This window comes from Gymnodraco acuticeps, unplaced genomic scaffold (assembly GCF_902827175.1).
Source record: "Gymnodraco acuticeps unplaced genomic scaffold, fGymAcu1.1, whole genome shotgun sequence".
In the NCBI taxonomy this organism is placed as follows: domain Eukaryota; kingdom Metazoa; phylum Chordata; class Actinopteri; order Perciformes; family Bathydraconidae; genus Gymnodraco; species Gymnodraco acuticeps.
This window is the reverse complement of record NW_022991140.1, coordinates 71,027-97,122: the sequence shown is the minus strand read 5'-3', so window position 1 is coordinate 97,122 and position 26,096 is coordinate 71,027. Positions and strand designations below refer to the sequence as shown.

At 43.2% G+C, this 26,096-nt stretch overlaps 1 protein-coding gene across 1 annotated transcript in view; it reads right to left on the bottom strand.

Annotated features, from left to right (window-relative positions):
- Window positions 1-20,355, bottom strand: part of tecta (tectorin alpha) — a 28,330-nt gene extending 7,975 nt beyond the window's left edge. Inside the window, exons 1-17 of the mRNA XM_034237228.1 lie at window positions 20,267-20,355; window positions 20,048-20,187; window positions 19,663-19,950; window positions 18,734-18,871; window positions 17,408-17,573; window positions 15,407-15,819; window positions 14,356-14,926; window positions 13,336-13,946; window positions 12,514-13,084; window positions 11,256-11,884; window positions 7,161-7,421; window positions 5,856-6,246; window positions 5,161-5,360; window positions 4,066-4,446; window positions 3,392-3,678; window positions 1,606-1,886; window positions 727-837 (exon numbers count right to left, since the gene is read on the bottom strand). Of these exons, the coding sequence (XP_034093119.1) occupies window positions 727-837; window positions 1,606-1,886; window positions 3,392-3,678; window positions 4,066-4,446; window positions 5,161-5,360; window positions 5,856-6,246; window positions 7,161-7,421; window positions 11,256-11,884; window positions 12,514-13,084; window positions 13,336-13,946; window positions 14,356-14,926; window positions 15,407-15,819; window positions 17,408-17,573; window positions 18,734-18,871; window positions 19,663-19,950; window positions 20,048-20,187; window positions 20,267-20,330 (5,503 nt within the window). The 5' untranslated portion in view covers window positions 20,331-20,355. The remainder of the gene's footprint in view (window positions 1-726; window positions 838-1,605; window positions 1,887-3,391; window positions 3,679-4,065; window positions 4,447-5,160; window positions 5,361-5,855; window positions 6,247-7,160; window positions 7,422-11,255; window positions 11,885-12,513; window positions 13,085-13,335; window positions 13,947-14,355; window positions 14,927-15,406; window positions 15,820-17,407; window positions 17,574-18,733; window positions 18,872-19,662; window positions 19,951-20,047; window positions 20,188-20,266) is intronic.
- Between the last annotated feature and the right edge of the window lie 5,741 nt (window positions 20,356-26,096).

Below are 26,096 nucleotides of genomic sequence, written 5' to 3'. Positions count from 1 at the left end.
GGATATTTAAAGTTCTACTATTATACTATTTGTAGGCCTACATAGGTCTGCTGCTGGCCACGCTCCTTTGGAGCATCCGCATGCAAGCAGTGAGCTCTGTGAAGAGAGTGATTGAACGCCATATTATGTTCCAAACCACATCAAGCATTATTTCTTAAACAGTTTGGAGCTCAAAGGCTTTCTCTCGCTGGTTTACCACAAGGTGAGTTCCTTTTTTTATCCTGCTTCTTTACAGATAGGCTACTCTCTCCAGTACAGGTTAGCTCTGAGTGTTAGCAATGCTAATGTAAACAAAGACCATATTACTTCCAAAACACGTTGCACATTGTTTCTGATAGCAAAGTTTCTGATAGGCCCGTGGGTGTAAAGCCCGCCCACATATTGGTAATGACGTCATTACGCAGCAAATCTGGATCAGCTCCGTTGTTCCCCCGTTTTTAGAGATGTGGGTACGGAGGAAAAGAGAGAGGGTTGTATTTGTATTGTATTACACACCAGGGACACATATTTAAGTATAAAAGACATCAGAAAGGGCATTTTGCATAATATGTGACCTTTAAAATTAAAGTAAAACACGTAAAATATTGGGATAGAATGCAAAAATTATCCCAGTAGAGATTTTCTTTTTTCTGTAATGACGGGCTCGCTGCACATTAACCCATTACGTGTGGCTAACAGGACACGGTTAGAGCAAGCGATGGATGATTTGCCGGTTTCGTTGCTCACCGCCGGTGCTTGTGGGTAACTCCGGACAGCCGCACAGGTCTCCTCCGTTCTCCAGCTCGCAGGTGAAGTTTGTGCAGATCTCTCCTGCACAGGGGTCGTAGATCCATTCTGCTAAAGACAGGTCCACACACAATGTTAGCTGTCACACACGCTGTTAGCTGTCACACACACTGTTAGCTGTCACACACACTGTTAGCTGTCACACACACTGTTAGCTGTCACACACATTGTTAGCTGTCACACACATTGTTAGCTGTCACACACATTGTTAGCTGTCACACACACTGATAGCTCCAGTTAGCATGCATTCACTAAGGGGACTCAAAGAGACGAACACAATACTACCCACCATTATTATGGAAGTCAGTGTCCTCTTAAGGTCCAAGATAGACATAGTTGTGTGTGTCGTTGTATTTGTGTGTCCTCACAAGTTGCATTTAAAGCAGGTCTACAGCCTTAGAGAAAACCCCCAGATATGTAAGTCTTCCTAGAAGCATGGAAATTAATCACTTTGATTCCCAGGTCTGTAGGACTTTGGGAAAGATGAGTCCCCAATCATCACTTTGTTTTTGCTAGTCCTGATATATCATGTAAAAGTGTATGTGTGTGTGTCCTCACAAGTAGCATTTAAGAAAAGTCTACAGCCTTAGAGAACATCTCCACAGATGTAAGTCTTCCTAGAGTCATGGACATTATTTACTTTGATTCCCAAGTCTCTAGGATGTTGGGAAACACGTGTCCCCATTCGTCACACCTTTTTACAAGTCCTGATATATCCTGAAAATATGTATGTGTGTGTGTGTGTGTGTGTGTGTGTGTGTGTGTGTGTGTGTGTGTGTGTGTGTGTGTGTGTGTGCTCCAGGAGGCTGGTGCCCTTACAGCAGTTCTCCTGGGTGATCCACTTGGTGGTAAGGGTCCCCATGGAGCGGCAGGCCTCAGCGTAGGCAGCCAGCGAGCCGCACACCTGGGCCTTCTGGTGGTTGTAGCAGCCGTCCAGGTAGCAGGACTGGTAGAAGGGTCTCGGGTCCAGAAGCCCGTGGCACGGCTGGAAGAATCCCTTCGGCTGGGTCAGCTTCTGGCAGGCGTCCTCGCTCTGCAGAGCCAGAACCGCCGTGTTGTCGCAGGACTGAGCCAGAGCTACGAACTGGGTCTCATCACAACTGCAGGAGGAGGAGAAACATCAACCTTATGGTTTAAATCAGGGGTGGGGAACCTTTTTCCTCTCAAGGGCCATTTCAATTTTTTCAACATCCTCCGAGGGCCGTACAAATTATTGACGTCTGCTTAAAAATACTAAAATCACAGCCCATTCATTTGGCCATTCTTTCATTCTGTGCAAAGAAAAAGCAACCTCTGAATCCAGATATCTCACCATGACTCGCGCATGCATGCACGTGCACGATTGTGGCATGACCACCAAAACAGAAAGATATGGGCACAAGATGTGTGCAATTTAGTTTCCTATCCATGTGAACATGATTTAAGTGGGGGGGGGGGACCTAACCTCCTCTAGGGGGGTCCGGGCGGCATGCTCCCCCGGGAAGATTTTTTTTTAAATGTAGAAGTGAAAAGCATCAATCTGTTGCACTTTGAGAGCAACATGAAGAGATCTATGGATACATCTCTCAACACCCAGATGAAACAGAACTGGAAGCAGATTTATTTTTCTTTATGGATATTTTACAAATCACTCCTCTTTCAAACTGTATTCTTGTTTATTAATAACAACTTTTTTTTACTGTCATATAGTATTTTATACCTGTTTACTTTATTCTCTTATTTTTGTATAACTATAATGATCATATAAAGATGTGCCTTTACCTCACTGGTTGGAGAAAAAGCTTCTTATATATTCGTTAGCATAGCTAGCTAACCAGATGCTAATAACAACAAAGTTATTGACTGTATGATCAGTATGACAGATGAACAGATCGCCACTGGGCTTTCAACTAAAGACACAGCCACGCAGAAACTGCGGCATGTGTATGGGTCCCGCCCGGAGCGACGTCCTGGTGCTCTCCGGCAGCTCTAAACCCCTGTCGGACGAGACATATACCACGTGATGACACGTTAGCCTCGTGTTGTGTTCAAGGACCCTGACCTTGGCCAGGAAAAACAGGCACTCGCTTGTTTAATTATTTTGCGGTCTAGATTTCTTAATTTGTTTTCTTTTTTGCGTGAGTTACCTCGCGGGCCGTATCGAATTGTCTCGCGGGACGTATACGGCCCGGGGGCCGGAGGTTCCCCACCCCTGGTTTAAATGTTTCTAAATCAGCTTCGGTTCATTCATACTACCACTGGTTCAAAAACAGAAACATGAAATGTAGCCTGTCAATGACACAATGGGAGATCAGCAATGCTAGAAACAACAATAATAAAAGTTTATCAAAAGACAAATCTATAACCTACCTTAGAAACATATTTTTAAAAGGGTTCAATCGTAAACAAAAAGGGTTTTCTGATTCCTTCTCGCTCTAAACTCTTTTATTGGCACTTAAACATACTGAATCATCTTGTGTTTTGCAACAAAATTAGTTTATCTTTTCTTACATTGATATATTTTCGATTATCCCAATAATATATAATCACCACAAGCGACAAGCTTCTCTATTTGCTCCTATCCCTAGTACAGTATTTTCCAGTATTTCCTGAGAGCCTCACCCACCTGTTCTGCATACCGTTGGTCTTCCAGCTCTGGGCGAGCTCCAGCGCGCTGACGGCCGGTTTCCCCCTGGATGTGATGTAGTCGTCACCGGGGTCTCCGTTGAAGTTTCCACAGAGTCCGCACACCTTGTTCTGCAGCCGCTGGCCCATCGTGATGCTCAGCGTGTTGAAGCGGTTGTATCGGATCTGGATGTCCTGTGGCGTGTCGATGACGAGGAAACCTTCGGACGTGGACAGACGCGTCATCAGCCCGGTGAGAAACGGGACTGAAATTGGGGTACCGTTCACCTGCGGAGAAACAGCAACATTTGTTAGAAATATTTTACCCTTACATTTTGTCTGTATCCTGGGTTACATTTATTTGGCAGGTCGTGTCCATGTGTACAAAGGGTGTAATAGCAGTGAAGTTACGGTGTAATAGGGGGTAATATTGGTGTTACATGGGTGTAATATGGGTAAAATAAAAGTCTAATCACAGTGCAATATGGGTCTAATTACAGTGTAATTATGGTGTATTATGAGTGTTGCATGGGTCTAATAACGGCTTAATAACAGTCTAATTATGGTGTGATATTGAGTTAATATTGGTGTTACATGGGTGAAATAGGGGCTTAATAACTGACTGATCCAACAAATATTGGAGACTAAAACAATATGTACTCGATCCCCTCTCACCTTGACCGTGCTCCCAGAGATGAGGATATTCTCCTCGTTGAGGTAGAGGTAGACGTGGGAGATGGTGGTGAGGTTGGGCGTGCTCCACTTATCAAAGTTGGCGATGAGTTGGAAGGAGAGGTCGGGCAGCTTGTGACAGTTTGTGGAAAGGACGAAGGAGCAGGAGGCCGGGAGGCGGAGCGAAGCACCGTCGAAGGTCCTGAAAACCCCCCCTCCCGAGGCAACGCAGTGTTGGGAACGTCGAGCGAAACATCCACGAACCCCGTAACGTAGCGCACACTCTTCTTCAGCTTTACAACGCCGCGGGTCGCACTGGATCAGGTTTCGTCCGATGCACTGGCAGCGTTTGGTACAGTCAGTGTTCCAAAACAGCTGTTTGGGCTGAAATAAAGAAAGATTTCTGTTAAAACCGAGATGTAATATTAAGTCTGTTTTGTCTCCGAGATATATTCTGTGACCAAAACAGAGCTAAAATGAGTGTAAAAGTTAACTAAGGGTATTCATTTTTCTTCATAGTTAGAAAATGGGTCATCCACACTATTCCTGTACTTTCCTGGTATTCCTGGTGCATTTAAAAACTGATTCAAAACCATTTTGAGTCATGAAAACTTTATACAAAACATAAAAATCCCTAACTTCCAACAATACATTTTAGGTTCAAGTGTTCTTAAATTTGTCAGCCGGATAGAAACATAACCTGAAATGATTGTAAACAGTTTTCCGTTGACATTGTTTTGAGTTAACTCTGCATCTTTGCAGCTAAAAGTCAGTATGGGAGAGGGAGGGTGGAGACCAAAACTGAGCAAAATTGGCTGTAAAAGGTTGACTTAAATTTGTCAGTCGGACTGAAACGGAACCTGAAATGATTGTAAATGTTTCTTTATGCTAAATACAATGTTATTCATAGATAGAAAAGAAATACAACTTCACCTCTAGTAAATGGCACTAATAGAGTGTTAACTTTAAACTTGATCTCCCAGTTAAGTAAGATAATTTGATTGCAACGTTGTAACACCAGTCTGATTTGGTGTTTAGCACTAAAAAGCCAGTTTTGTCACTGAGTTTCTTCCATGTGGTGCTGGATGTGAGACTGACCTCATAGTACTTGCCATCAGTGTAGCAGCCACAGTTCTGCGGCAGGATGCAGCTCTTTCCGTTTAGAACGTAACCCGGGTCGCACTGACATCCCTCCACACACTCATGACTGCAGTCCCTCTGCCCGCGGGCGGGGGCGCACTGCGGCGGGCACACCGACACACAGCTGGAGTAATGGCTGTTCGGGGGACAGCTCTGAACTGGGACCACACAGGGAGGAAAGACGTTAGCAAACGATTACACTGAATACAATAAGTGTGGTCCGATAAGTCAAATGTCTAAAAGCCCGATGGATGGAGCTCTCATAACGGTGTAAGAGTTGAGTGAGAGATGCTGGACTATTCTCACACTCAACTACATAACGTCTTATCAAAGGTGAACTTTTTTGGGAGTTCTTAGAGACGTCAGATAAACACTTCTCTTTCAGAACTCTTATTTTCCCCAAAAAAATCTGAAAACAATTCTTGGAGACTAAAAAATATTCAAAAAGAAAGCATCTTGAGAAGAAAAACCTTTTTAGAATTGTTTTTTGAAGAATTCAGATTTTCAGGGAGAAAAAAATAGAAACTTATATTTTTTTACTGAATTCTGGTATTCAGGGAAAAAAATTAGAAACAAATATAAAAATAAAGCTTTATTATTATCATTTTTTGCAAGCTGCAAAGATGAGACATAGCTGCAGTTCCCAGACTCACCACAGGGGGTGTCGCTCCTCCAGCCGCTCACAGGAACCCCTTGTGTCAGACACGTGGTGGCGTACATCCCGAGCCAGTTGCACACCGTCTCCTGCGACCCCTGGTCCAGACAGGTGTCCTGCAGGCAGCTCTGATAGAAGAACGCCGGCGCCACCTTGCTGTGGCATCGTGCAAACACACCTCCTCGATCCACAATCAGCCCGCATAACCTCACAGCCTCGGGCTCCACGTACACATACAGTCCGTCTCCCATGTGGAAACGAATGCCAGTTTCCACTTCATTCGCCGCGTTTTCAGCATCCAAGTTTGCGTCCGCCACCATGAGAGGAGCGTCGTTCAGCGAGCTGGTTTCTCCGAGGCCACATCGAGGGCACGAGTCTCCGCAGCCCACCTTTTATTTGATTTTTTGTGTTAGTCAATTCATTGAACATATCAGAAACAAAACATACAACAATACATTCTCAAATAGTCTCTGTCATGTACAACGGGGGCAAGAAGAAGCTTAAAAACGTTCCTGGTCCCTCTAGCATACATTTTTCTTGAAAATAAAAGATTAGGTCATCTTCATCCGTGATATTGGATTCATGGATTCATTGATTGCATTATATTTGTTACTGGAAAGTTGTATTTTCCACATCCACGTATATATGTTTTTTTCTTTAAATTTTAACGCTATTTTATTTCTATTTCAGAAATATTTTGGACTGTTTATTTCTTGTGTCTTAATTTCTCTTATTTACATTGCCTATCATTGTTTTCTTGGCGCGAGATGTTTATTCAGCGCCACTCTACGGCAAGAACATATCAATATCGGCAAAAACTAATTGATACGGTTTGTTTCACCAAACTACGAGTCAATCGGATTAAAACTGTATGAGTTAATGGTTTTGGTGCGAACACTGAAAAGGGCAAAAGTTGAAGATTCAAAAAATGATGGCAGACTTCCTGTTGGGTTTACGATATGCCTCGTGCTGACTTTTCTCTGCTTCCCATCATGCTACATATATCTACCGAGTTTCAGATTTGTAGGTGAAAGCACAACCAAACGCTGCTTGTTAGGGGGCGCTATAGAGCCATTTTGTGTGCGCCACTTATGAAACCCCCAATAGAAATATATTTACACCTGACCCGACAAGTGTCTTTTAAGCATTCTAAGGCCCTCAAAAAGGCAATTCATTTGGTAGAAAACAATTATAATAAAAATAATTCCAAGGATTACAATAGGTCTTCGCCTTCGACTTTCAGGCCCTAATAACTTTTACAATGACAAGAAATAACAAGTATGAGTTGACAGGTCCTGCTCACCTGGCAGAAGGTGTCCCTCTCGGCCCACGCCATGCCCCAGTCGGTGGTGGTGAGGGTGGGGGGGGATAAGGGCATTCCCTGGCAGAGGCCACAGGAGGAGTTGAAGAGGTCGCGGGGTAACGTCAGCAGCAGCAACGTGTTCCAGTCAAACGCCACCTTCAGGCCGAAATCTGTCTCCAGAATGAGCTGCATGCCCCACGAGAAGATGTGGATCTTCCCCGGGCCGAGCTTCAGAGGCAGGTACAAACGCTCCTTATTCACCTGAGAGAGGAGAATCAGAATTCCTTACTTACAGTTCGAGATTGAAGGCTTTATTGTCATTAGCAACGCAATGAACAACAATGAGAAACTGAAGTCACAGGCTCCTCCAACAGTGCAACATATATATAGGACATAGAAGAAATAGAAATACATGTTAGACATAGAACAAATAAAACAGATAAAATAGTGCAAGACAATGTTTAGAGATGATATATAATCATTTAAAACATATAGTCTTATACTCTGATTGCCTTTTACTCTGTGAAATTGTATTTCTTGTCTGGTATGTGTTTAACAGAGGCACATGTTGAGGAGTTAAATTTCAGGAAGGTAAAGGAAGTTAAACACCTGAACTTTTGAAAGAACATCCATAACATTCATCTGTTTGCAACTTGCAAATTATTTAACTAATATATCATATTCAAACTACTTGTATATAGACCCTCCTTGCACTATTTATATTCTATTTGTCTATCTTAACTATTTTATCTGCTTTATTGTGTTGCACTGTTGGAGGAGCCTGTGACATGTCTACCCTGTAGCTATGTACACATGACAATAAAAGCCTTGAATCTTGAAAAGTGTAAAAGCTGGATTTGCAAATGGTTAAGGACTGGGAGGTTTTATGGTTTAATGATGGGATGGAGGACCAGTTGTTTCTAGGGATGCACGATAATTATCGTTCCGATATTAGGAATTATGACGTCATCCCGATAAACCCGATACCAGTATTAATAGCCCCGATAATATACAATATATTTTTTGGGTAAAAAAAAAGAAAAAAATACTGCGGTGTGGGTGGATTGGGATGAGAGGCGCTTGTTTTTCACTCGGCTCCTCCCGTTTTACCAGTACTGTGGTATTAGTGGTCTAGGAAGAGTGGAGTTCTTCACAAATCCAGCGCTCCCTAACTCATGCCTGGCTGTGACGTAAATGGTGTGCAGCCGTGAAGCCAGGACAGTAAACAAACATGTCGTCGGTGGTATGGGCGTTGGAGCTATGTGCAACTCAAGGCATATGCTCGAACCGGAGCTGCCTGGACGCTGCAATCATGAGTGTGCTGACTTTTCGTACAATGTCCCACTGTCTGGCTTCCTGCATAAAGTCAAGTGCTCGGCGCAGTTGTGGCGAAATGTCGCTCCTCTGTTTTCATTTAAACAGCTCCGTATATCCGTTAGCGCAGCTAGCTAGCACCAGATGCTAACAACAACAATGCACGTAAGGTCTCTCTCTCGCTCGCTCGGGCCACACATACACACACCCTCCCGGTCCTCCAGATGGCCAGTCGGTGCCTGCCGGTGAGCGTGGAAGTGTGGTCTGCCGCAAGCGGACGGCAGGAGCGGGGCTGTCAGCATCAGCTTGTAGATGGTATTTTAAACTCGATGCGCTCTGAAACTACGGGGCGGCCAAGGAAAAAAAATACACATGCGTTAATCGCGTTAAAATAATTAGTGGCGTAAACAATTTTTTATTATCGGTTATCGGTTTCAAAAAACCAATATCGTGCACCCTAGTTGTTTCCTTAATGAATATATAGAGAGACTGTAAGCAGAACTTCTCTATCCTCTGAGGATGAAGCTTCTCTGTTCCTGCATTTGGGATCGTTTTCAATTGTATATTTACTTTCTTTATTACTTTATTAAATATACAAAAATACAAACTTTGTCCATGAATCATTTATCAGTTTCTCTTAAAGTGGACCTATCATGCTATATAAGGCATATTTATACTTTTTATTTTTCAAAATACCAAACGGATCATGCATTTTAGCCATTCCTCATTTCGCTCAATTTAACACAGTCTTTGCACGGGCTGATTCTGTGAGAACAGCACCACCTACAGGCCTGGCATATGTACTACAGCGTCTCCAGCGCGTTCGAACGGCAATGTCCGTGGCTGTCTCCTCCTGATTGGTGGAGTTGGCCCAATAGCCGTAGCGCCACTTCTGTGACGTCATAGAAGTGTTCAAATCTGGATCAGTCTGTATCAGATCCGTTGCAGCCCCTTTTTAAGAGATTTGGGTATGGAGGAAAAGAGAGAGGGTTGTGTTTTCTGACACTTGGTGAGTTCCCTGGAACACCGGGGACACATGTTCATGTATAAAAGACGTACAAAAGTGCATTTTGCATGATAGGTCCCCTTTAAGCATTTCCTCCACAAGGAGAATCAGAATTCCTTTATGAGTCCCACAGCGGGGGAACTTACAGTGTCACGGCAATAGTGGCATTGCAGGTAAAAAAGGCAAGCAATAATCCAAAAGAAAAGTACACATTAGTGAAAAAACATGGCTTAATGATGAGTAGCAGCAATTTAAAACGACTTAGTGACATAAATAACAATAATGAGACCTTATAAAAATGTATGTTGTTACGCTATTGTATTATTCACCTGAGTGAGGAGAATCAGAATTCCTTCATTAGACCCACAGCGGGGAAACTTACAGTTCAAGATTCAAGGCTTTATTGTCATGTGCACAGAAGCTACAGTGTAGATATGGCAATGAAAAACTTAATTCACAGGCTCCTCCAACAGTGCAGCATGAATATATATAGGACATAGAAGAAATACAACTGATAAAATAGTGCAAGAGAATGTTTTGAGATGTACAAGTAACTAAAAATAAAATAGTGTCACAGTAATAGTGGCATTGCAGGTAAAAAAGGCAAGCAATAATCCAAAGAAAAGTACACATGGCTTAATGATGAGCAGCAGCAATTTAAAACTACTAAGTGACTTAAATAACATATTTAAGTATTGAGACCTTTATAAAAATGTATGTTTTTACGCTATTGCACACTACAAAGTGTTTATATTGCACATTGCAGGTTTATTGCACAATATTGCAACGTTAAACAGGGGCTAAGAGAGATTCAATAAAACGACTTATTGTTGGAGGATTAGCACACTCTCCTACGGAAAGCCTGTTTCGCACGTCTGAGCAACAAGTATGAGGGGGAATCCCGGTGTTGAACGGATGTGATTAAGACTCACTGAAAGAGTGTTTCTCATATAATCTAATTCTATGAGAGAATGAAAAAATGGTGTGTGTGTGTGTGTGTGTGTGCGTGTGTGTGTGTGTGTGTGTGTGTGTGTGTGTGTGTGTGTGTGTGTGTGTGTGAGCATTGTGTCATTTCTATTCCTCCTCAGATCTTTGAGTCGGTTTGTGAACCCGGTCCAAATGTCGCTCAGGGTCGGGGGTTCTGAGCCAAATCCAGCCTGATAAAAGATGCCTATTGAAATTAGATCCACCTTAAGCCAATCAAAGAGGAATTCACCCTCTGCCCGGTTATTCAATCGGCTTGATTCGAAATAAAATGTCCTCAAATGTCTTCAAATAAAACCACAATGACTTTCAGAGGGCCATGTTTGAAAATGGCTTTAACATAAATATCTATATCATGATACAGTAACCAAAATATTAATTAACTCACCGTGAGCTTTGAGACGCTTTCAATCTTATTCTTGTAGACCTCCAGTTTTTTGCATATTTTTTATTTTTGAGATTCTGAAATGTGTTAGAATTTAAGCTTTTTAAATTCTGAGAAAAAAAATCATTTATTTGTTCACATGTGGCAGTAATCGTCTTTCATACTTTCACAATGTAAGTCAATAGGGAAAGTATTTTTGGACCAAATGATGTCGCAGACTGAAATTGAAGTTGTAGTACCACCGTTTGGCTTAACGACAAATAGATTAGTGTTTCACCCAATTGGGAAAATAATAATAAAAATGTCCTCTCACTTATCTCTATTGGAAACTAGCCATGCGCATTTTGAAATATGGTTTTAAGATAAGTATTCATATCATGATACATTTTCCACAACAGTTACTCACCGTGACAGTGTTTTTGTAGCTCCGAGACACTTCAATCTCATACTCGTAGACCTCCAGTACAAAGCCCCTCACCCAGATTGCCTGGCCTGTGTCTCTTTCCTCGTTACGAGCTGCCAGTTTGAACTGAGGAAAAGCCCCACCGATGGTTTCCTGACCCGTGTTTTCTCCCCCACACACCGTGGTGGCCATCTTGAGAGTACAAGAGCTCTGCAGGTCAAACGGGACGCTACCAAACGGCAGGAAGTGTCCGTAACCCGCCGCCACGCACAGGGCTTCGGTGCGGGGAAAGCAGAAGTACAGGTCGTCGTCTTCCTGGCAGTATTCCTCGGGGTTGCAGGGAGCGAGCTGACAGTAAACGCTGTTGTCGGAGCCGTTGCAGTAGCAGCGTTCCTGACATTCCCAGTCCGTCCAGAAGGTCAGATTCGTGGCGAGCGTTCGGCCGTGGCTCATGCAGCCGCAATCACTGCGCGCCACGCAAAGGCCATCTCGAAGAGCAAATCCTTCCTCACACTGACAGCCCTCCTGACAGGGCAGAGGGCACGGCTCCTCGGGGTCGTCGAGGTTGTCACAGGTCAAAGGGCAGGCGCTGGTGCACTCGTCAAAATGGCTGTTCGGTGGACAGGGAAGAGCTGAAACACAAGAGAGAAGGAAAATCATTGTACGATTAAAAGGTGGCTTTGAAGAGTTTTTTTTAAAGGTAACCGGTTTTTCCCTCTCCTGTAGTGTGGTATATAGGTTTGTGTGGATGTAAATGGTCTGCAAAGGCTAAAATCCATGTGGTCCTTTGTTTACTTCCGGAACATAGTTCTCTATTGGCTAGTGATGGCTTAAAAAAAATCCTGATTTGGGATTAATAAAGTATACGTATCTTAAATTCTATTCTATTTAAACCTTTAAAGAAAAAATTAAAGGGGTGACATTTATATTTTATGGCTTCCAAAGGAGGAGCACCTGTAGAGGAAGTTAAATACTGGTATTTTTGTGGATCTACTACAGAAACAAGAAGCTGAAAGCAAACTAGCTAGCCAAGAAGGATGGGCCTACAACCCAATTCCAAGTCTGTATGTTGTATGTTTGTATATTTGAGTTGTTAATCTGTTAATGAATATAAAACCTGTACAGATATTGTTGAAGAAAGGCTTTCTTGCTAGTTTTATGTTTAGACAAAAAATGTTGAAGGGATTCTTTTAATGTTTTTTTTATCTCCGTTTTGGACTGATTGATGATAATCCAAATATATAAAGATAAGTGAACTCACGGCAGTTGGTGACACTCCTCCAGGACGCGAGGCCTACTTGAGCGTCCTGACAGGCGCTGGCGTACGCCTGCAGGGACGAACACAGCACTGAACGGTTCCCTTCCTTCACACACATGTTATACAGGCAGTTCCTGAAGAATGGCGAGGGGTTCACCACTGCGTGACACGCCAGAAATGAACTATTCCCCGGGTCGTTGATGTTGCCACACATCCACGGATTCTGGTAGAGACGCAAGTCCGTGCACATTCGATAAAGATCGTCGCAGTCGCCGTTACACGTGAGATCATCGGCGATGGAGCGCCATCCCTCCGTGAACTGCTCAGTAGAGTCCGCCAGGCGTCCGTTGGGAAGGCGGAGGTCGTCGGTGGTGTTGCTGTTGAAGACGCCACATAGTCCACATGTGGCGTTGTAGAAGATGGTGGACAGGGAGATGTTGAGGAATCCCTGGCGATTGTACTGGACACGAAGCAGACCACGGGACTCCACCACTGTGGCGTTGCCTGGCGCTTTGTAGATCATCATCGTCTCCATCGGATGGACATATGGGAGCGTCACTGGTTCACCATTCACCTGCAACACAATAATGTCATAATGTCATTTTACTAGGAATTTAACCACATATTGTAAAAGGTTGTTGGTAGTTCAACTACTGTCTCATTTGTGTACTAATTCAAGTATTATTTGGAGTTAACGGCCGGAGAACTGACAAAACGGGTGCTGCCGCCACAAGGTGACAAAGCCAAACCAATTCTGAAGATCTCTAAGTTATGGACCTAGGAAGATATTAGATTTCCCCAACACACAGTGTATAAAATACTAACCTTTACTATGTCAAAATCGGACCCTCCCATCTGAGCTTCCAGGTTAGCCACTGTAACTACCACAGGTCTTTTCCACGTTGGGCCTTTGTTCACAAACCGCCGGCCCATCTTCACCTCCACCATGGAGCCGTTAGCTGGCACCGGACTGCACAGCTTCAGCAGGTAGTAGGAGCTGTCATCTGGGAACAGCAGGAAGGTGCCATCAAAGGAGGTGGTCACTGAGTTCTGGGTGATTGAGCACACTCCCTCCCTCCGCGGGTAACAACCCAGCAAGCCCACCTCGGCCACACACACCTCACCCTCCTTGCAGGACGAGTTGAAGCAGGAAACTTCCCCATTTGGCCTGCAGGTGCAACGAAGGGTACATTCACCTTCTTCCCCGCTGGCACCTACCCAGAAAGTGTTATTGAGGGGGTAATAGAGGCCGTTATGCTCACAGCCACAGTCTTCGCGCTGTACACAACTACTCCCGCTGAGAATGTGGCCTGGGTCACACTGGCAGCCCTCGGTGCAAGGGTGGACACAATGCAGGGGGGAGGTGAGGTCCGAGCAGGACGCCGGGCAGGCACTTGTGCACACTTGGTAGTTGCTGTTTTCTGGACAAGTCAAAGCTAAGACCCAGAGAGAGAAAAATAAATCAAGTTAGATGACACAAAGATCACAAATCTGCAAGAACTATTCTGGTTTGAATGCTGAGAACATGCTCCAAAACATATGTTCTTCATCTGTAAACAAATCTGACACGTTTTTTGATTGCCTTCTTCTCACACTTTTTTCTATCCTAGAAGCGCAGTTCAAACATCAAAATGTGCAGCTCAATAAGGACATGCGTGCTATTACTCCGGACATCCATAATTCCAGAAATATTAAACATAGTTCATCGACATTTTACATATAAGTCTTTGCCCTTGTATTACACATCTAAGCCAACATTGCAGTTTAGCGATAGCTTTTCAGCATACATCATTCACACCGCAATTTCCTCAGGTATTGCATTCTCTAGTTAAAGCTGAAACTCACCACAGAAGGTACGAGATCTCCAGGATCGTATGGTGACTCCAAGAGCCTGACAAGCCAGAGCATAGGCTTGGATTGCCTGGCAAAGTGTGGTGATGTTATCCCGGTTGCTGCACATGTCATACACACAGCTATACACAAAGGCGGTAGGGTCCACTACGGCTCGGCAGTCCCTGAAAGGTCCATCGGTTTTGTTAATGAGTCCACAGTAGTCTGGGCGAAAGTAGAAGGCTTCTGTAACGGGATCACACACACTGCAGTTCTGAGCACAACCATCTGTACACCTCCAGTCCGTGTCTTCTGCTCGCCAGCTGCCTCCTAACTCCACCACGCTTTCTGCTAGCGAGCCGTCGGGAAGCACGGGATCATCGGACGGATCGTCGTTATAGTTACCACAAAGGCCACAAGTGTTGTTGAAGTAGGAGCTCGGTAGGGAGATGGATGCATAGTGTTGGCCGTCGTAGGTCACCAAGAGTCCAAAGTCTGTTTCTAAAGCAATGGCAACCCCGGACTGGTATACCTTGATAGCACCAAGCTCGAGTTGGACCGGCAAAGTCTTCATCAAGCCGTCCACCTGGAGAGAAGAGAAGGATGAACAATAAAGCATGATGGTAGAAAACTTGGTCCATTGTCAACATATGCCAATCGAGAATACCATTACTTTCTTGCTCTCCTTTTATCATGACAGAACCTTAAAAACTTGTATCCTGGATCGTCAGAGTGTACTTGGATATTTTGCCAGATACATCCAAGAGCAACTGCCCAAACTACTCTTCCAAGGTGGTCAAAGAAGGACTTGCCTAGCAAAGTATGAATGCAGCCACATAATCTGAATAAACACTCTTGCATCAGGCCCAACAAGAAGGAATCACAAGGCAAACACTGCGATAGACCCTGGTATAAGATAAGATAAGAAGTAATTTATTGATCCCAATTTGGCATTGTACAATATAAATGTAAAAGACTAGAAATAAACAAAAAAGTAGAAAATATACATGTTGAATTTACAAATTAACAATAACAAAAGGGTATAAAAGGGTCTAAAGTGTCTTACCTGGACTGCCCCAACACTGCCTTTGGGTAACATGACTCTGTGTCCGTACACCTCCACTGTCACATCTCTAAGCCAAGAAACCGAGGCCATGCCACGGTTCTCATTTTTGGCCTCCACGCTGAAGAAAGGCAGCCCTGTCACCTCCCAGCAGGGCCGAGCCAGCAGGTAGGAGCAGGTTCCCTGGAAGTGATAGAGGAAGCCGTCGAAGGTATGGTAATGAGGGTCTCCGAAGACCACACAGGTGCTCGTGCGGGTCGGCTGGCAGTAGAAGGCGCCTTCTTGCAGCTCGCAGGTCTCCAGCTGCCCACATGGAGCCTCTTGGCACTGCACCTCGTTGTCAATGTCAAGGCATCGGCATCGCTGGGAACACTGGTCCGACAGCCAGAAGACTTCCCCTCGTCTGTAAAAACGCCCTGGAAAATATGAACGCATGAAAGTACAGTTCTGCATAAGAGAAATGTGTGGTCAAATATTTGTATTGAGAAGAAGCAAACAAGTTTAAGTAATAGTACAGACTTTGTAGGAGCCAAAATGCTGTGGTAGCCTGTGTTTATAGTTATATAATCTTCATTATTTGTTAACACCACACACACTTGTAATTGGTTGTTTCCGGTGATGGTCACATTACATTACATTACATTACATTGCATTTAGCTGACGCTTTTATCCAAAGCGACTTACAATAAGTACATTCGACCAGGAAGACACAACCTTGAAGAAAACAGAATCATATAAGTACATCAGGTTTCATAGAGCCAAACATTTCAAGTGCTACTCAACTGGCTTTAGGTAAGCCAGTCCTTTATTAGTATAAAAGTGCTTCGTTAATAGTTCTAACGCTCGAAGTGGAGTCGAAAGAGATGAGTTTTCAGTTTGCGCCGGAAGATGTGCAAGCTATCTGCCGTCCTGATGTCAATGGGGAGCTCATTCCACCATCCTGGAGCCAGGACAGCAAACCCACGTGTTTTCGCCGATGGGAACTTGGGTCCCCCTCGCAGCGAGGGTGCAGCGAGTCGTTTGGCTGATGCAGAGCGTAGTGCACGCGCTGGGGTGTACGGTTTAACCATGTCCTGGATGTAGGAAGGGCCAGATCCATTCGCAGCATGGTAAGCAAGTACCACATGGGTGTGGTTAATGATATTTAGGGCACCTGGTGTATGTGGAGGTTTGGGTAGCATGACAATGGGGGTGAGCTTAGCTCTGATATCTTTTGTTGACCGTATGATTCTGTTTGTTTATTGTTTTGAGTTACAATATCAAATATTCTTAAAACATCGAGTTCAGTACAGACTTTATTATTTATACGCGTCACATCAATGAGCGAAGTTTAGCCTCAGGACGGCCGTATTCAATGGGAATATAGCCGCCACAGACTTCTTTGGGGTGGAAATCATGCTTCCCTTTTTCAACATAGAAGACAAACATAAAAGCCAACAAGAAATAATAAAGAAAAAACATAGCATGACAGGAATACCATACTTAATGACAGTGGCGAACCGTATTGTTCTGGGTCTCTGGGTAGAATATCCTTCAACCAAGGTATTCTACATCCTTGATCGAATGCCCTGGCCGTTGCACTGAATGAGAGCGTACGTTTGGACTGACAGTTTGATCAACCAATCAGATATTGATTTGTAGCCAATGGGCGTGTTCTTTCAGAGGTTCCCTCGGTTCCAGGGTGCTCTAGAAGGCCCGCTAGTTAACTGGCTCCAGACAGAGGATTTAGATGAATGCAACGAAGCAATTCATGCCGTTTTATTGTTTTTAACGTTGAAATGACAAGTGCAACAGGTGAAGATTAAGTTGTTGCGAAATTGTTGTGAGTTCCCTTTTCTAGACGACAATTCAGTGAAAAGACGGACATTATAACGGTTGTGTGTGTCTACAGAAGGTCCAGTTGTGATAGACACGGTTTGCGACATACATAGTCATAGTGGGAAAGAACATACAAAATAGTATATATGTGGTCAGAATGATTAAGTGTTAGATGTTTGAACTTGCCATTAAAGCTGCAACCATTGGCAGGATTGATCAGTTCAGTGTCGACGCGGAATAACCAGCGCCCGGGCGTGTTCACATTGGTCGTCTGTTCGATGTTCACCACGTCGTTTGACCGAGATCCCGGCAGGTTGAAGAAGTGACCGATGTCTCCACCGTTAAAACCTGACTGGAAAGGGGAAAGGTGTGAGGGACGTGAGGTCAAATGTTTGCTGATGCTAAATCCAAAGCTGTCATCCAAAGCAACTTCAATCAATCATGAAGATACAAACAAAAAAAAAGCAAGAATCCTGAGAGTATTTTAGTTATCAATAACAATAACAGACCCTTCAAGTTGCAGTTGAAACAGATGGGTTTTTACTATGTGGAAGAAATGTAGACATTCTGCTGTCCTGATATCAATGGGGAGCTTGATCTATCATTGTCTATCCTGTCAATTCTATATAAGGAAATGAATTGATTACATATTGTGGGAAAATACTGAATGTCCTCTTCCAGTATGAGAGTAACGTGATAACAAAGGCATCCCAACTGTAGCTGTGTTCATGACAGGATGTGTGATTACCTAGAAGAGCATCAGGACTGTTTGAGGCAGATGATAGCTATGTGATTAACATGATGATTCAGCCTCTATGGAGAGAGACATCAAGCATGCTCATTTCTGACGTGGAGCTAATCTGAAGTAAACATTGAATACTGCTTTCTATTCCTCCATCTTGTGACTGTGTAACTCCCTCTCTTGGATATCAGCATGTGAAGGACACTGTTCAGGAACTAGTTGATGCTCTGTATGTGATGACTCCTTCCATTCTGGAGAGGATCACAGATACATGGATCCTGAGATTGAAGGTGACGAGGGATTATTAACATTAAGTATTCAGAAAAAGTCCGAATTTCGAAAAAAAAAAATAATAATTAGATTTTTGAGAAAAAGTCAGATTTTTGTGATTTTGAGAAAAAGTCATTTTTTTGAGAAAAAGTCAGATTTTTGAGAAAAAGTCAGATTTTGGGGGATTTTGAGAAAAAGTCAGGATTTTGATATTTTGAGGGAAAAGTCAGGATTTTGAGAAAAAGTCAGAATGTTGAGAATTGTGTACAGTACAGGATGTACTGCTTTCTATTCCTCCATCTTGTGACTGTGTAACTCCCTCTCTTGGATATCAGCATGTGAAGGACACTGTTCAGGAACTAGTTGATGCTCTGTATGTGATGACTTCCATTCTGGAGAGGATCACACATACATGGATCCTGAGATTCAAGCTCAAGCCGGTGATCGGTGAGATTTTTCTTCCACATATGGTTTTGGTTTTAGAGACATTGTGAGAATACCTGAGCTGTCGTCCCACCCAGTCCCGTTAAAGGATCTCCACCACTGGCGGTTCCTGTGCTCCATGAGATTTCTCCATAGTTGAACATAGTGAAGAACGCCTCGCCATCTGCGATTAGTACAGTTTGGAATGTGTTCACCTTTTAATCAAACAAGAGGATGAGAAAAGTTTTACAAACAGAAAAACATAAACTCCAACAACGAAACAAATGCTTTCAAAATTGAACACGTTTTACCTGCAGACAAAACTGCAGATTGACTCAATTGCGTAAAATCAATACATGGGATTTCAAAATGGCAATGAGATAAACTGTTCACCATGTGGCCAATTGCTTTAAAATCAAAGCACTTGAATATATTTTCAATCCTTCAAGGTTTTGGTGTTTTGCAGATAAACAATTAGTCGGACTCGTTACAATGATATGAAAACAATAGGTTAAATGTAAAGATTTACAAGTGTATTCCAGTTTAAACACTACGTACAAATGTCAATATAAGCAAATCACTAGCAAAATGCTAACTTGACTGGTAGAGTGCTACAGTTTGCCTTGCATTGTTTTATTCTAGCTAAGCAAAAAGACTGGAAGCAGGGTAACTGCTAGCATCGAGCTAACCCTAACCCTAACCGCTAAAGTCAAACAATCACCACCAAAAATAGCATTAGCAACTTACAATGTTGATGTACAAATCATTAACTTGACTTAAGCCAACGTTGATACCTATCTCTGTTTCTGTAGTTTGTTTGTGCATTCCAACACAAAGTAGATACTGAGCTAAAGACGGGATGCGCTTTTTTTTTTGTCAGATGAGCAAATGTTAAAAGGCATTTTTGTTTTTTATCCACCTAGGCTAGCAGTTGCTAAGCTAGGTTAAACTCTGGAACTGTGTATACGTGCAACAAACATGTTTTATTAGGTGATTTAGACTTTACCGGGGTTGTCTGGCTTCCTCCATAGAAGGTGACTTGGTGCCATGTTGTAATAAAGGCCCAGGTGGCTGTAAACGTGGGCATCTTTTTAAAGTATCTCCGAATATCTTGTGTAGCCCTTTCCAGTATTTCCGGCTCAGTGGTCTCTCGGTAGTACACATCTCCTCGGATGCCGTTGTGCACATCGGCCCAAAGTGGAGCAATGAAGGATCTGCTGTCGCTCAGAGGGAAAGCCTCCGGTGTGAACTGGCTAACCTGCACGTTGAAGGAGATCACACCATTGTTGTTGATCTGTGGACAGAAAAAAAACAGTGTTTCAGCTACATTGCAAATACGTTGTTCAAGTCTAACTTTATATGCAATAACAAGAGCCAGGGTCAAGACTTACATAGATGATACGATATGGTGCATTGAAGAAAACGAAATTAGAGCTTAAAGTAATTTCAGGAGAACTCCCATCATCCATCTTTGGGGTTTCTAGATCCCTGTGGTTGGGTCCATATGGATACAGGATTTCCCAAGTATGAGCTACAAAAGAAAGACAAGGCATAAGGGCTCATTGAAATGACGTTTCTCCACCCTAGAAGACAAAGACATTGACTCATACCTCCTGACTGCACAAAGATGCCGAAGAGGTGGAGCAGAATGACTGGACAGCCTGGCCTGACCATTCTTTAAAAAAACAGAAGAAAAGAGACGGTTAATTTGCTTATTATGTTACCACTTCCTGAACAAGAGTAACAGTCACATGAGTCATAGGACAACTTCTCATAAACGAGGCCGTTAAAAAGGTCGATAGGAGGGAGAACCATGAAACCAACGTCACTGTTCCTTCTTTAAGATCAGGCTCCCAGGTCTCCCCTGAGGACCCTTGAAAAGGCCCTTTTATGCATGCCAGAACAATGTGTCAGGATCACATTTGCCTTACGGTCCCAGGTGAGCCGGTGGACTACGGGACTCTCTGTGCTTCGGTTCCCTGCAGCTGACCGACCTGGCCCTCGGTGCTCCGGTGTCTCAGTGTGTGAAGCCGCGAGAATGCTTAGGACCTCATTACCACTTCTGTTTGGGAGCCATCCATGCCTTGTTTGGCTGGAGGGAGAGGAGCGAAAATACTCTAATGGCTTTAAGTGAGCAGGTTTGAGTTGCCGTGCAGTGGTCCTTAGGGGCTGTTCAGTGGTTTGGCAAGCTTCCCATTGGGTACAGCCAAGCCATTTCCCTAAAACACTATTGTTGTGTATTAAAGATACAACTGCTGACAATTCATCAGAAGTTGACAGATCAACCACAGAACCAAAGGTCATTCTTAGCTTTCTGACGATCAATATAATAGCAGTAACCTATTCAAAGCTGCACTGTTCAGATCTAAATTGACACTGAAAGAAAAACTAGTACCTTTTGGTCCTACAACAATTATGCTGAGCGTTATCAAACTACTCTGTACTGCAATGTATTTAAAAAATAGACATGTATACAAAAGCAATCCAGTCAAAAGACAAAACCACATTGTATGGATACAAACATGTTGACCCTTGGCTCTTTAATATAGAATTTTAAACATTTGTTCAATGAAACTGATTGAGACTTTAAAAGGTGGCGTCCATATGAGTGAATTAGTGGGCCTGCGCATCACTGCCACCTTTAGCCATTAGTTAAAACGGCTGCATCCCATGTATACCATCATGCATTTTGTTAATAGAGGAATATATGAAGAAAACTGTTGAGAAATTAACCGTTAATATTTCTTAAACGTGGTTGATTCATCAAAATGTTGTAGTGTTTTAAATGTACCATATAACCCATTAGTACCTGGGTCAAAATCCAACATTTGTCTCACTTAACTTTGAGGTAGTAAGGTTTTTATTAGTTGACAATATCGCTGTAACTGTATAATTTTAAATGGAAATGAACAAAGTCAGGTTGATGCATGATGCTGACCAACACACATTATCGAGGATTACATATGTTATATGTTGACTTTAGCTGATGTCATTGAAGGCTAAAATAGTGGACCTAAGATATTTAATTTGGAATCTAGACTCTGCTATACACTTGGATATTGGACTCTCAATCTCTCAATGTGTGAATTGCACTCAGCTTGAAGGTAAATTGTGTCCAGGTGAGCCCGGCTGAGTCTGACTGCTGAGAGAGTTCTGCTCTCCTGTCATCAGCCTCTCATCGAACATCATCAACAGAAAGATTAACACAATTGCTCTTTTGACCCTGTAGCTCTCCATCTTATCTGACCGTTGTTAACTCGGTGTCTTTTAGCGAGGCCATTTAGATAAAGCCCCGAAGACTTAAAAGATGAACAAGCCACTTTAACATCCTTATCCTTCAAAAAACAAGTGAGAAAGGTAATGCAAGTAACTAAATACAATCTAGCAAACTTTAGATATACAAGGAATTGTTTGACAACACCTGTAGCAAAACTCTATATGACTGCCATGATCCTTCCCCACCTAACATACTGTATGACCAGCTGGACCCAGGTGAACCAGCTGGACCCAGGCGAACCAGCTAAACCCAGGTGAACCAGCTGGACCCAGGTGAACCAGCTGGACCCAGGCGAACCAGCTAAACCCAGGTGAACCAGCTGGACCCAGGTGAACCAGCTGGACCCAGGTGAACCAGCTGAACCCAGGTGAACCAGCTGGACCCAGGTGAACCAGCTAAACCCAGTTGAACCAGCTGGACCCAGGTGAACCAGCTGGACCCAGGTGAACCAGCTAAACCCAGGTGAACCAGCTGGACCCAGGTGAACCAGCTAAACCCAGGTGAACCAGCTAAAACCAGGTGAACCAGCTAAATCCAGGTGAACCAGCTGGACCCAGGTGAACCAGCTGAACCCAGGTGAACCAACTGGACCCAGGTGAACAAGCTGAACCCAGGTGTACCAGCTGGACCCAGGTGAACCAGCTGGACCCAGGCAAATAGCACAACATTAAGGCCTATCCTATCACTTCACAAACAAGCTCTCAAAGTGTTGGACAGAAAGCCTAAGCTATACCACCATTGCAAAATCCTGGACAAACATAACCTGCTCAGCTGGGGAAATATTTTAAAACACACTGATGCATGTCTCATTTTTAAAATTCTAAACGGCAAGGCACCCCCACCGCTCTGCACTTTTATACAGCAGAAACATTCAAACAGCAGAACCACAAGGTCTGCCCTAGAGGGGACTGTGTAGTCCCTCTTAGGTCCAGCTCCTTTGGTAAACACTGTTTCTCTGTGAGGGCATCAACACTCTGGAACACAACACCAATACAGATAAGGAATAACACTTCCTATCATACATTTAACCGCAATCATAACAACTGGCTTTTAAGCAATCAAAAATGTGAACACTTTTAACTGTATCAAGGTATGATGATATTTCATCTGTTTGCATGTTTGTTCCTCTCGATTGTTGTACTGCTATTTATTTATTGTTGTCTGCTGTACTCTACTTAATTATGTTTTTATTTTCTAGTCTTGTTGTGGTCATTTAACATCTTGCCAAGGACAACAGTTGAAAATTAGCCTGCTGGCTAACACTGGCTCATTTACAGCAATGTGGATTAATGTGCACTGTCCTTTAAATAAATAAACTAAACTAAACATGTGTATCTGTGGCCTCAGAGAAAGACAACTCAGGTCTTTATCACTCTCTGAAGCTCATTTATTCAATGTATACTTCTGTCTGTATCTGGGGCTTCAAGGTGAATTTAAGTCAGAGTTGTGAACTAAAAGTGTGCTTTGTTATACAGTACAATACAAGTAAAAAATGTTCTTTTGTATAGATTGTATACTAACATTAGTGGAAATGTACCTGCAAAAGTAGACCAGTGGTTTCTAATCTGGGGTCTAGGACCTTATCGAGGTCACAGGATGATGGAAAGTTGGTAATATTTTTGTTATGGTCCATTTATTACGTGAAGTCCTAGATTACATTACATCTACCTGGTCATAAAAATCCCCAAAATTAAGAAAATGGTGGGAATCAACCCCAAAAGCTAATATACAGGGTTTGCGACCCCTTAAATATTAAAATAAGCGTGGGGAAAAACATTAAATTAGCAATAAAAAGTAACGTGAAGGATATCAGAAACTATATAAGACCATGAAGCAATAGTGACTGTCTATAGAGTATATAACGGTTCCCCCAACTGGACCTGTACACCTACATCATTAACATATTCCTGCTTATTCTAGCTTTTTTTCTTGCACAATTATGTCAATTGAACCATTTTTCATAATTGTCTATTATGTATTGTATGTTGCATTGACAGTAAAGCCTTTCAATCCTGAACCAAATAGTAAACCGTTGATCAATGAACATAAATATTTGACACAAAAGTCCTTTTAAGCAGCATCAAACAATGAGGCTAAGGACAAACATTAAGGTTCATAAAGAAACTGATGAGTAGAGGAGGAAATGATGCCCTCACCTGCCTTCAGAAGATGGACATCTAGCACCTCAATAGTGTAACCTGGCAGCCTCCTTTAGAGCAGCGTCCCATCCAGCAGAGGACCATCCACTGAGCAGTGGTGATGGACGGAGTAAAACAGGTGATTCTGATGAAGCACGTCCAACTCCAGCTGCACAGAAACCCCAGCAGCAGAAAAGCAATCCAAAAGGTTTGTGTGCTGGGAGTTTAAATGTCCTTACAGGAGAAACAGTTTGGAAAACACCCGTTGAAGCGGTGGAAGGAGCCTGAAGAAGCGGGTGCAAACTTTACCTGGGATACTGTTGAACTTAATCTGAGATCAGTGTTTGGGGAAAGGGGGGTAGGCGGGGAGGAGAGGGAAGCTGAGGGGAGGGACGGCATAGGAATCTGAGGACTAGAGAGAGAGGGGAGAGAGATGATGGAGGCAATTGGGGAAAAAACCACAGAGAAATGCTGCCTGCAGACACGTTTTAAACGGGGGGAAGGAATGTGGCGTACAAAGAGAGGCTCTCACACGGGATGGATGTCAAGCCTTCTGAGCAAAATCTGTCATTAACACCTGCGAGGTGCCACACGATGATAACACATGTCTTTGGTGGACAATTTGGAGGAAACACTGTGGCTTTTATCTTTGAGGAATGGCGCTTGAATACCACATTCTTAATAATATTTCAATCAAGCAGCATTTTAAAACAATTGGTGATCATATGTATATAAGTGGAGTGTCTTGATAAGTCTCTAGCAGGTTCACAGTGGATGTTCTGCCTTTGGATCAGGCCTTGTGTGAGCAAGAGTTCAATAAGTGCATTTAGGGCAGACTACTGAGCACTCACAACTTACCAAAGTAGTACAGTCTGACTCTGGGGCATTTATGGACAAAACCCAGAAACACACACACCTTGCTTTTCAAAGCTCGGTGGTAGGTAGAGTTACAGAATTAACATCAGTCACTTTGGAGACTGTGTACCCCCTTTTTTTTTTAATTAGGACCAGCCTCATTTACAGGGTTATACAAGACACCTTATTTCCATAGATGGTTGGGGAGATAGCGAGGGGAAATCTCACGTGGATCCACACTGATAGGGTCTGGGAAGGAGAAGGCAGTCAGTCAGGTCTTTGTTGACGAGGACAGTGAAAGTAACTAGAGAGGCAGGGAGCAAGATGTCTGAAAGGCTCCAGGTAGGGCAGGACCCAGGCCCCCATTAAGCAGAACCCAGGCTCTCTGTGGAGGCTTCTTTTATACCTCCCACTTCTTGTTGAGTCAATGGACACATACTTTAAACCGAGCTGTGAAAGAGAACGTCTCACAAAGAACAGGTACAGGTGACCTACTGGGCCGGGGGAGGCTTCCCGATGTGTGTTTTTAGGGATGGAGAAGTGAGGAGGATCGAGATTTACTGATACATCTGATTTGTTTTCCATTCACTGACACTCACAACAACTCATTAGGAACAGAAAACACAATGGGAAATGACTTGCTTTTTTTCCCTTCTCGATTACTTGATAGCAACCGATCCGGGGACTTTTCCCTTGATGTAAAGGCCACGCCCCTTTTTGGGCGAAATATCTGCTGTAATTTGACTGCTGCTAAATACCAAATTCTAAGGTTTTGGGCAATAACATCAAAAAATGAAGAAAACCGTGCATTTCTTTTATCTCCAAGGAGCCCAAATGTGGTGGTCAGTCAGGCGACAACTACTCAATGTCATTGGAGATCAATAATTGGCATTGACACATGTTGAAGCTAAAAACAAACGGGGATCGATGTCCTTTCAGTCTGCCTGAGGATGAATGGCAAGCACTGAAACTGGGATTACCTTGGCTTGTCAGTCTTTTATATTTCAATGGAGCATTGATACTACTTTCACTACCATCATAATGAAGCTGTGATACAATGTTTCCCACAGAAGTAAGGAACGATCGGGTCCCATTGACTACCTTTTCGTCCTCTCTGTAGACGGCTCGGGCCGCAGATCTTTTACTGTCCTTTTTTCGAAGTAAACGTTA